This window comes from Sinocyclocheilus anshuiensis, unplaced genomic scaffold (assembly GCF_001515605.1).
Source record: "Sinocyclocheilus anshuiensis isolate Anshui unplaced genomic scaffold, SAMN03320099.WGS_v1.1 scaffold77, whole genome shotgun sequence".
NCBI classification, from domain to species: domain Eukaryota; kingdom Metazoa; phylum Chordata; class Actinopteri; order Cypriniformes; family Cyprinidae; genus Sinocyclocheilus; species Sinocyclocheilus anshuiensis.
The window spans coordinates 105,823-117,342 of NW_015537941.1; the positions used below are offsets into that span (position 1 = coordinate 105,823).

Below are 11,520 nucleotides of genomic sequence, written 5' to 3' on the forward strand. Positions count from 1 at the left end.
AATTTTACACATTGTCATTAAACAATTTCTAATAATTTAATTAAAGGGATTAAATTCGGTCATCATTTACTAAACCTCAAATTGATCGAAACCTCGAGATTCTTTCTTTTGTTGAACACGAAGATATTTTGAAGAAAGTTGGTAACCAAACTGTTGATAGAAGCCACTGACTTCCATAGTCTGGAAAAAAATACTCAATGGGTTCCTTTAACTGTTTGGTTACTAAAATTCTTCAAAATATTCAGAAACTCATCGTTTCAAGTATTAAATTAATAATAAATCTAAATGTACTGTATATTTAGTTCCGCCGCAAATAGTTTTTTTCAGACAGTACTCTGGACAAGCATGTGCGCTTATACTTAAATTAGTCTGATAAATAATATTTCCCTCTATAAAGAATTTTCTCTTCTATAAATAGTCACATAAAAATCAACAGGCAGAGATAAAGATCTGTATACAAAATAAATTAAAAACAAACTTTAAAACAATTGTACAGTGTCATAATATCTGGTGTCAAATCTTCGCTATAGTGCATTTTCATTCCAAAACACAAGTAACTCTAATAATTTTGACGTTTTTCGATAATCGGCAGGCAAATTCAAGAAAATAAAAACGAAACAAAAACCAAGGCCAATTTGTGTTTTTAACACAAAATATAAAAAGAAAAAAGTATTTTATCCTAGTAATGTACACTTTGTTTTTATACCGATATATCTTTCTTTTTTTATACAAATAAAGATAAACTTTTACAGAAATATCTGTGATCGTATTGGTATTTACCTTATCCACATATAGAGCATCTGAAACCCGTGATATAGTGTTAATTCAGGTAAACTTGGCCACTTTTGCCAATTAACGCAATAGTAAAATGTGTCCCAATTTAGTTGAATTCAGTCTACTAGTTTAACGGTTAGTTTGGTCAGTTGGTTTGCGTTCTAGTTCATACTGGCTGGTTTGCGACGTGTGTATTTCACTAAAACATCACACCTGGCAGTTGACTGGTGCGGTACTGCGATATTTAATGTGGATCGTGACCAACACCGAAAATTCCCAGTGTTAGCATCTGCTGGTATTAAACTGTTGGAAATAAACTACCATGCAGAATAAAGCAGACCGCGTGTTTACGTTTCAGCGTCTGTTATTTACATGTGAACGCGTCATTTCATGGAGCCAGTAGTGGAAAGTCCAGTTTCAGTGTAAAAGTGGGGAAATGTCTTCGCAAAGTTTGTTTCCCCAACAACAAGTGCTCTCGCACACACAAATAAACACGCACTCGGTAAGAGTCTTCAAAATGGTCAAAGATGCTTTTCAGAGTCAGTCGTCAGACTTGGTCCAATGATAAAAGTCACCTTCAGAGAGAGAAGAAAAATTGGACGAAGAAAAAAAAAACAGTAGAATGAAGAACTACGGTAATAAATGTCACTACAGTGTTTCCTCCACGCCAGCAGGGGGCAGTGTGCAGTTCTGATTCCCTGCAATCCGCTTCAAGTATGTCAGCCTGAAACTAGTTCAAGTTCGTGCAAAAACAAAAAAATCCAGCAAAAATAAATCAGTTTCTTCTCTTTCCATCCTTCTGTGTTTTTTTTTCGGAGAGCTGCCACACTCCAGCGTTTTCGTTTCGTTTTTTCGTGAGTTTATGGGAATAAAACAAGAGTTGGATTACTCTGAATTCTTTAATCGCATCACCGCACTTTACAACACTGGCACTGTCTGCATTGCGCTATGTAACAGTTCGGTCCTGTCCAGTTAGTCGTATAGAGTTGCCGAAGTGTGCGTGTTATAAGCAGTCCTTGCACAGCGCCACCTGTCCTTTCATGTAGTCTCTGCAGGGACAGATGCGCGTGAGGGACTGATGGGCCCCGGCGCAGCTGAACAGCAGCAGGTCCGACTGGAACACGCAATGCCGCGCCAATTCGCTGAAGGCGGGGACGACGATATCGCTGGCAGACTCCACCGTCTTACACTCCACACCATACCTGCAGTGAAGAAACCAAAGAGAGAACGCTTGAGGACATGACATGAGATCACTAAAGACAGAAAATACAGAACCATGGCAGTACCATGCTTTTTTTTAAAGACAGGTACCATTGTAACATCATGGTAATTCAGACGTGCAGCAAGATAATAACATGGATTAATTGATGGAAAATAATGGAAAATAACATTTATTTAAGTAGTATGTATAATTAAATATTAAAGTAAGCATAACTATAAAATATACATTAATATATTAAAAGTCGGCATGAAACGGAAGTCTTTTCTTCTCTACTGTGACGTATATCCGAGTGAAACAGCATCTGAAATGAGAAGGCGGGACTTGATTTCGTCCTTCGGGAATTGATTGGATCGTTGGAAGTTGGGGCATTGCTAACAAAATGGAGGCAGATCTAAGATGCCAGTTAGTGGTGGGGGATTTCTCTCCACTGGATTCACAGCCGACCAAGCATGAATTTTGCAATGAATGTTTTATTTATTAAGGATGACAACGATGATCAAAGGCACAAAACATGCCTAAACAGAGAGAGAGAGAGAGAGAGAGAGAGAGAGAGAGAGAGAGACTGCCTGAATGACTGAGCGTGTCCTCCATCAGGTTAAGTCATATTCATGAAAAAAAATAGTTTGCGATGTCCTAAGAGTAATGTTGTCGTAATATCCTAATATCTTTTCAATGTTTAGGGGTAACGTACTCCCTCATGACTGGTGTCAGTGCTATAAAGTGAAGCATCAGCTTCAGTTTTTCCCCCTGTCCTTTATCCCAGCGTTTATCTCTCACGTCACTAGCTCCGCCCTTGTGCCATAGCTCGTGACCGGAAGAGAAGATGAGTCGTTTTGAGGGGGAGGGGGAGGTTAACATTTATGATTAAAGATTACGAGGGCACATGAATTAAAAAAAAATTATGAAGTGCACGGATAAATTATTTATAATAAACACTACAGTATTCTATTAAAAAATAAGAATTTTCCATTTTGATTTCATGGTGACTTAATGAAGTCAGCATTGCAGGTCATGCAAACATTTCACAATGGCTTTGATGCATGATGCAAAAAAGATTTGGACTCAAAATCTACACATTTTTTGTTCTGTCAATCAAAATTTGAAACATACAGAAGTACCATGTGCACAGTTTTTGTCAATTTGTTTTACATGCACAAAGAATTTTAAATTTTGATTTCATGGTGACTTTAAACAAATATATATTTGAGATTAAAAAATTGTATTTATGAAAACTAAAAGAAAACTTAATATAAATATGATTAGATAATGCATATTTTAATTTTTATATTTACATATTAAAATCATAATGCTAATAATATTTATATTTAAATATTAAATCACTGTAATATATAAAATACATCATTATATTAATTTATGTAAGGACAAAACTGAATATATATCTAAAATTATAGTTAGAATTAAATATCAAAATATATATATTTTTTGCTTTTCATTTAAGGAAAATGAAAAAAAAAAAAAAAAATCAAACTACGCACTTAAGTAATATTTATAATGAAATACTACAGATATGTATAATGATAAAATATATATTTATATATTAAGCATTAAAATGTATATTTAAAATATAAAAAGTTATGGAAACGAAGTTATGAAAAATAAAGGAAAACAACATTAAATATTAAAAAGCTATTTTTCTTAATTTATGGAAAATAACACCAAACTATTCATCAAATAAGTAATATTCATAATTAAATATTAAAATATGTATAATTATAAAATACATATTAAAATACAAGTGTGTGTGTATATATATATATATATATATATATATAAAATTATATAACTATATATTTAAATATGTATGCTTTTAGTGTATTAAAAATATATATTAAAATAGTAAAACTATTCAAATATATGGAAAATAAACCAATAAATGGTATTTATTATTAAAGATTAAACTATTTATAATTTGAATATATTATAAAACATATATTACTATTTTAACAATATTAAAATACATAAGCATCTAATAAATAATATTTATAATATAATCTATTTAAATATACATTCATATATTATACATAATACAATACAAAATATATGAATATAATATAAATATATATTATTTTACTAAACATTTAAATATGTCAGTTACACTATAAATATATGCATAAATTCATACTTAAATACAACTTTCATTATAAAATAAAACAAAAACTTCTGTGCATTAAACAAATTATAATCGTGCATCAATATCAAAAATAGTAATCTGCACAGGTAAAAAAAAATCAGTAAAGATTAAAATAAAATGAATGAGATTTTTATAATGATATCATATACAGGTGCATCTCAATAAATTAGAATGTCGTGGAAAAGTTCATTTATTTCAGTAATCTGAAATAAATTAACTTTTCCACAACATTCTAATTTATTGAGATGCACCTGTACATGGTCAAGTTGTTTACAAAAATAGTCTAAATCTGATGCAAATTTTGGGCGATTTAAGGCAAATCCCACCACACCACACCTCAGTAGAAGCGAATGAAAAACAAGGATTTAATTCCAAGGAGAAATAAAGGGGCTGTGAAACGCAGCAGTGCCCTCTGCTGTCTGGATGGAGAAGTGCATGCAGCGCTGGTACCTGAACAGATCCTTGTCTTTATTGAGATGCTGGAAGAAGGAGGGTTCACAGATCAGCTGCTCCTCCTGACACACCTGCTTGCAGGATTTACCTGCCGGAGCCAACTTGACCTGCATGGCGCTGAGAGGAGGCCACATCACCTGACCGTGACAGAAATCCTGCGCACACACACACACACACACACACACACACGCACACACGCACACACAGGTTGAACAAGGGCGTATGTTTCAGACAAAGCATGTGCTCTCAGGTATATCAGGTCTGATATCATGCCGTGTGTGAACAGGTGAAGTGGAGCGAATCACACACACCTTAAACCTCCACTAACACACAGTCACAGGTACCTGGTTCTCGATGAAAGCGTGGACGCGCTGTAACATCCCCTCACAGGTGAACTCATACGGCAGATACGGCTCCATCTGAAACAAACAACATGATGTGTATGTGCTTAACTATAGCGAAATATGACAAAACCTCCTTAATGATACAAAGTGATTAATACATAAAGTCAATTATGTTTATGGTTTGGGTTATTCTGTAGTAATTATATTTATATAAAAGCAACAGTATGTCCTCTTTTATGTAGCGTAGCAAATGTGTGTATAGATTTGTCATACTTAAAGACAAACTTAAAGGACAAATTTGTTGAAAAAATGTTCACAAAACTGACCAACACTCCTTTAAAGGAAGTCCTTGGAGAGAAAATGGCTCTTTTTTTTTTTTTTAACTGTAAAAATACAAAATAGAGCTTGTTAGTTGTAGTCTGAAGTGACAATGAAAAGGTCAATTATTAGGTAAAACATTATTTATTATTCCTAATGTAAAACAAAATATGAAAGTATTGATATTATATTTATATTCCTTATTATTATAACAATTTATTATTACTATTATTATTATATCAAATAATACATAAAATAAAAGTAACAATGAATTCACTTTCACTTCTGAAGACACAAACATTATTATTATTATTATATCAAATATTACATAAAATAAAAGTAACAAACAATTCACTTTCACTTCTGAAGACACAAACATTATTATTATTATATCAAATATTACATAAAATAAAAGTAACAAAGAATTCACTTTCACTTCTGAAGACACAAACATGTAATTTATGTGATGTTTAATATGTATTTTTTTTTGTCAAATTCTATATTAAATCATCATCACCATCTTTATTATTATCATCATTATTGTTAATAATGTATTATTCCAACTGTAAAACAAAACATTAATATACTGATATTATCTTTATGTTACTTATTTATAATAACGCAGTTTTATTATATACTATATTTTATATTCCTAAAGATTATATTAGATCAAAATATCATGTATTATGTAAACATTACATAATAATTCACTTTCACTTCTGAGAACTGAAACATGTAATTTATGTGATATTTGTTATTTAAATTTAGCTCAAGTCTATACTATTATTATTAATATATTAGGTTAATATATTGTTATTATATTATATATACAAATATTCCTATGATATTATATTATAACATATTATGTAAAAGTGTTATGTAAACATAAAGAATTTACTTTAACTTCTGAGGAAATAAACAAAAATTTATGAAATGTTTAGATGTAAATTTAGCCAAAACCTACAATAATAACAACAACAACAAAAATGCAAAACTAAATATGTATATATTGACATTACACTTACATTCCTTATTATTTTATAACATTATGTAAATTAAAAGCAACAAAGGATTCACTTCAGAGGACTGAAACAGGTCATTTATTTGAAGTTTAATATTTAACTTTAGACCAAGCCTATATTGAATCTGTCTGTGAGGTGATTCTCTGCAAAACATGAGATTTAGTTAAGAATCAGGGGCCTGTTCCATAAAACAAGTTTACCAAATAAGCCAGGTTTATTTCAGCTAGTCTGACTTATTGTCAGTTGATTTGGTTCAAAATAAGACAGACTAACTGAAATAAGCCTGGCTTGTTTGGTAGATGTGTTTTATGGAACAGCCCCAGGCGTAATTTGTAAACAGGAAGTGCATGTGTGTGTGTACCTTCTGACTGAGGATGGCTTTAATGGCGTTCTCCACCTCTGCGGGATCATCGATGTTGACGGTCCAGACGTGCGGCCGTCCGATGTAAACCTCAGCGTAAGGGTGCTGGGAGGTCAGCTGGGGTCAAAGGTCAAACATACATCAGATACGACCGATTCTGAGCACAAAAGTAAAATAATAATAAGCAAACATAAACGCAGTACCTCTCTGAGTGTGGGTTTGCCTTTGAAGAAATTGGTGTTTTTGCTGCTTTTAGGCGGGTCGAACCTTGGGTTGAGGAAAGCGCAGCCATTGGCTATGGCCTCCAGAGGGGCGGGGCCCTCGTACGGGAAGGACAGTCCCACAAAAAGCTGGAGAACAAACAGACATCATAAAACATGATCATATTACATAAAATATTAAGCAAATTAAACGTAATTAAATTAAGCAAATTAAAACACAGAATTCTCTTCTTTTAATATACAATTTAGTATTCATAATATAACAATTTTAAAAGTTTAAATGGACTGTAAAAATAAAGTTTGAATCATTTATTTGAAATTATAAAAATGTATAATAATGTATAATATTACTATTAACAAAACGGTGATTATAACAAAAATCATTTAAATTATTTATTAGTATTTTAAGTTATTTTTAATAAAATTTGTATATAATCAGAAGTATTAATAATACAATTATTTATTATAATAACTTCTTTTAAGTGTTAAAACAATACAGCATTTGCATGAAAATGTGCACTTTTTAACTTAAGTTTAATACTTAGAGTTAGAAGTCTGTTTAAATTCATACCTATATGTATGAATTATAATAACAGTGAAGCTAAATTCAGCAAACAGCAGCACCAAACACATTCACACACACACACACACACACACACACACACACACACCTGAGCATGCAAACGCGATTACGTGCTATTTACAGGGAATTTAGGCCTGAACAAACAAATGTTTTCTTATAAACCAGGCCTGATTTCCATGTCTAAATCTCATCTCAGCGTATTTTTAGACCGATAGATGTATTTGGTTGATTCCTGAGAGGGAAATCAGGGCTTTCTGGAGCACTTTCAACAAGCTTGCAGTGGGAAACATCAAACAAACGATCCACTGATGGAAACCTGACGGCTGATTCCCAGAGCAAATTTACCTGCAATAAACTCACATCTGCACAGCTGCACTGCAGCAATCACCGGCTCATATAACAATCAACAGTGAGGAGTGTAACAATCACAATAAAAGCACACAGTCTGTATTGCGCAAATGTTTCCATGCGGCCAGCACAATAATGTGTTTGTGAAGAGTGCCGCGCCGGACAGCTGACCACACACCAATCACACTGACCCACAATGCACCAGTGATCTGTCATGCAGTTTCATTTATTAACATTAGTTGAACCTTATTTACTTCACAAAAGAGCTTAACAGGATTGTAAATATGTTGTTTTAATTCTACAAATGCAAACATTATATTACAGTTAGTCTTTAGTATTCCTAATTAACGTTATAAAAAAAAAAAACATGATATATATAAAATAATTGACATTTTACGCATTTAGCAGATGATTTTATCCAAAGTGATAAAGTATATGAATAACAATAATGTAAATAATAATGTATAATATTGGTATTAATATTAATAAAACACTAATCATTCATTTACATTTTATGCATTTTGCAGGTGCTTTTTTATACAAAGCAACATTAATGTATATGTAAATATTAATGTATAACAATTCTAATAATATGAATAAAACACTAATTATTAGTTTACATTTTATGCATTTAGCAGTCTGCTAATAGCAGATATTTTTAACCAAAGCAACAATTCATGTATATGTAAATAATAACATGCAATAACGCTATTACTATAAAATTATTAGATCTATAAATTACTAGAATTATTATTATAAATATTAAAAATATGAACAAATATTATTTTAATTTGAAACAATTGTTTAATTATTTTTCTTATAAAATTATAACAAATTATATATTTTAAAATGACACTTTATTTTTTATAATCTATCTATCTATCTATCTATCTAGATATGTAAATACACACACACACACACACACACACACAGTATACCTATATATCTATACCTATATATATATATATATATATACACACAGATAGTCATTACAACAAATTTAATTAGAATGAATTTATAGATATTATAAAATTACATATTTTATTATTAAAGTGTAACATTAAATATATAAAATATGATGTATGATATTGCTATTAATATTAACAAAACAAAAAATATTAACAAAAAACATTATAATAACTGTTATTTATATGTATTAACAGACTAATTATTTATTGTATTAAATTGCTATATAATCAAAACGATATATAAAATATATGTACTATTAATAAAATTATATATATATATATAAACACACAATATATAACATTAAATATTATATAAACATATTATAATTTAAACTATTAAATATAAATATAATAAATAATCATGTTATTAATTTTTATCATTTATATGTATTATAAAAATACAAATTATATATTTTATTATTGTTATACATTCAGGATGATTTATAATATAATTTAATAATAAGAAGAAATATAATTATTGTGCATAAAAAGTCTAGACTTTTTACTTTCTGTGGTTGAACTTCCATGGTTTACCAGCGGGGGGCAGCAGAGAGGTATTGAAAACAAGCAGGCTTATAGAAAGAAAGATTGAGATTGTGGCAGAAGCACATCAGGCGAGTTCAGCGAACATTTGCATGTCTGATGAGTGACTTTGTTTATTTGCAAATTAGTCGAACGAGTCTGACGACACGTTCACTCTCCCTGTACGTAAATGAAGCAGCCTCGCTCTCTCCAGGAGTTTGCATGAAGTTGAAACAACAGGGAAGTTAAAGTCGAGCTCACAGCGAGGAAAAAAGGCCGAAGTGGGAGAAGAAGAAAAAAACGCTGCCAGACTTCAGAGAAACAGCAGGCCAGCACATCCTCTCTCCTGGTTGAGCTTCATGCCAGACACAAGCCACAAAGTCGTGAAGGTCACCATGCAAGTGCAGTGCAGCTTTCACACTTACGTTTCAAGCATCAACAAACGCTATAAACTCAAAACTGAAGCGAGACACTACTAATAAACAACTGTACAGGCCATATTCAAGTCTGCCAGAAATGTTTTATTGACTCAGACCTTGGTTTCGCGCAGGAGGAACTGGAGGTCGCGTCCGCTCAGGATGCCGTGGTTCTTCACGTAGGCCGGCAGGTGGACTGTACTCGTGCCGTGGACCGTGCCGTGCACTTCCATGTACGAATGAATGACGTCCAAGTATTTCTTTTTATCCTAAAACACAAATAAAAACACGTACACGTGAGAAACCAGTGACGAAGGTTGATGAAATGGAATTAAAGTAGTCTTATTGTAGCACTCGGAAACTATTTTTGGTTTCTGCTGATGTAAGCAAGACCATGTGGGCGGGGCTAAATATGTTTGAACTCAGAATTTAATCATATTACAGTTATTCTTTAGTATTCATAAAACAATAGTATAATATTACTTTAAATAAAAACAAATTATAATATTTATTTATTTGTATTACAAAATTACAATTATACATTTTATTGCATTTTTATATAAATCAAAATACTTCAATAATAATAATAAAAATATACTACTACTACAACAACTAATAATAATAATAATAATAATAATAATAATAATAAATTTGAATTATTATTACAGTTGGTTTAAGTATTCATAATCATCTTTATTTAAAAATGGTCTTAAATATAAAATAATCTTAATATAATATTGATATAAAATAATCATGTATAATATTGCTATAAATAAAACAAATAATAACAAATATTGAATTTTCAAATAATATTTTATTTATTTGCATTATAAAATTACAAATTATTTATATCAAATTATTGGATATTATATACAATTAAATATTACATAAAATTATTTTTATTAGAAAATTGTTATCCAATAAAAATGATCAACAACAATAATAATAATAATAAGCTACAATATTAATAAAATATTATATGGATATTATACTATATTATAATATTATACTATAAACTATATTATACTAATGTGAAGAAGAAACATTATATTGATATTATACTATAAAATATAGTTGCAATATTGCTGTTCATATTGCAAGAACAACAACTCATAATCGTAGTACTACATCATCTTATTTGAAGTCATGAAATGCAGATTTCTGCAGGGATATTTTGTCTCAGATTGACTGATTCAGATAATCTGAATCATATTGAGACATTCTGTTAACAGATTTGCGTGACTGATTTTTTTAGCTCTCAGTGTGAACTTGTTTCAGTTGAGCAGAAGTGCAAAAGCAGACAGGAACAGTCCAACAGGACTCGGGGGGGAAAACCACGAGATGAAGAGGATAAAAGTAAGCTTTTTCTTTACGAACACTCAAAGAACACAAAGACGCCCACTTCCTGTCAGAGGATGCAAACAGAAATAAAACTGGTAGACGTGTGTGTGTGTGTAAGCAAGGTCTCAAGAACAAGGTGAGAGTAAAAACTCAATCATACCAACAAAATATATATCAACCATAATTACCAATAAACCATAATCATCAAAATAAATAAATAAAACATTAACAACATAATAAATTATGTGTATTTTTCTAATAAATTTTAATTAAAAAATTATATATTTTATATTGATTTTAATGTATATACATATATATATATATATATATATATATATAATGTTACAAATGTATGTAAAAAATAAGTGTGTGTGTCTAATTATGTGTGTGTGTGTGTGTACATATATATTAGGGATGCACCGATACCGATACTGGTATTGGTATCGGGCCCGATACTGAGCTCCTGTACTCGTAC

General features: G+C 30.7%; 1 protein-coding gene across 2 annotated transcripts in view; it reads right to left on the minus strand.

The window, feature by feature from the left end:
• Positions 1-268: 268 nt before the first annotated feature.
• LOC107663499 (alpha-1,6-mannosylglycoprotein 6-beta-N-acetylglucosaminyltransferase A-like) overlaps positions 269-11,520 on the minus strand; it is an 84,597-nt gene continuing 73,345 nt past the window's right edge. For both annotated transcript variants that reach the window (XM_016453730.1, XM_016453735.1), the window contains 6 exons: positions 9,824-9,973; positions 6,850-6,996; positions 6,647-6,763; positions 4,946-5,020; positions 4,599-4,756; positions 269-1,976 (listed from right to left, as the gene is read on the minus strand). In XM_016453730.1, the coding sequence (XP_016309216.1) occupies positions 1,778-1,976; positions 4,599-4,756; positions 4,946-5,020; positions 6,647-6,763; positions 6,850-6,996; positions 9,824-9,973 (846 nt within the window). In that variant the 3' untranslated portion in view covers positions 269-1,777. The remainder of the gene's footprint in view (positions 1,977-4,598; positions 4,757-4,945; positions 5,021-6,646; positions 6,764-6,849; positions 6,997-9,823; positions 9,974-11,520) is intronic.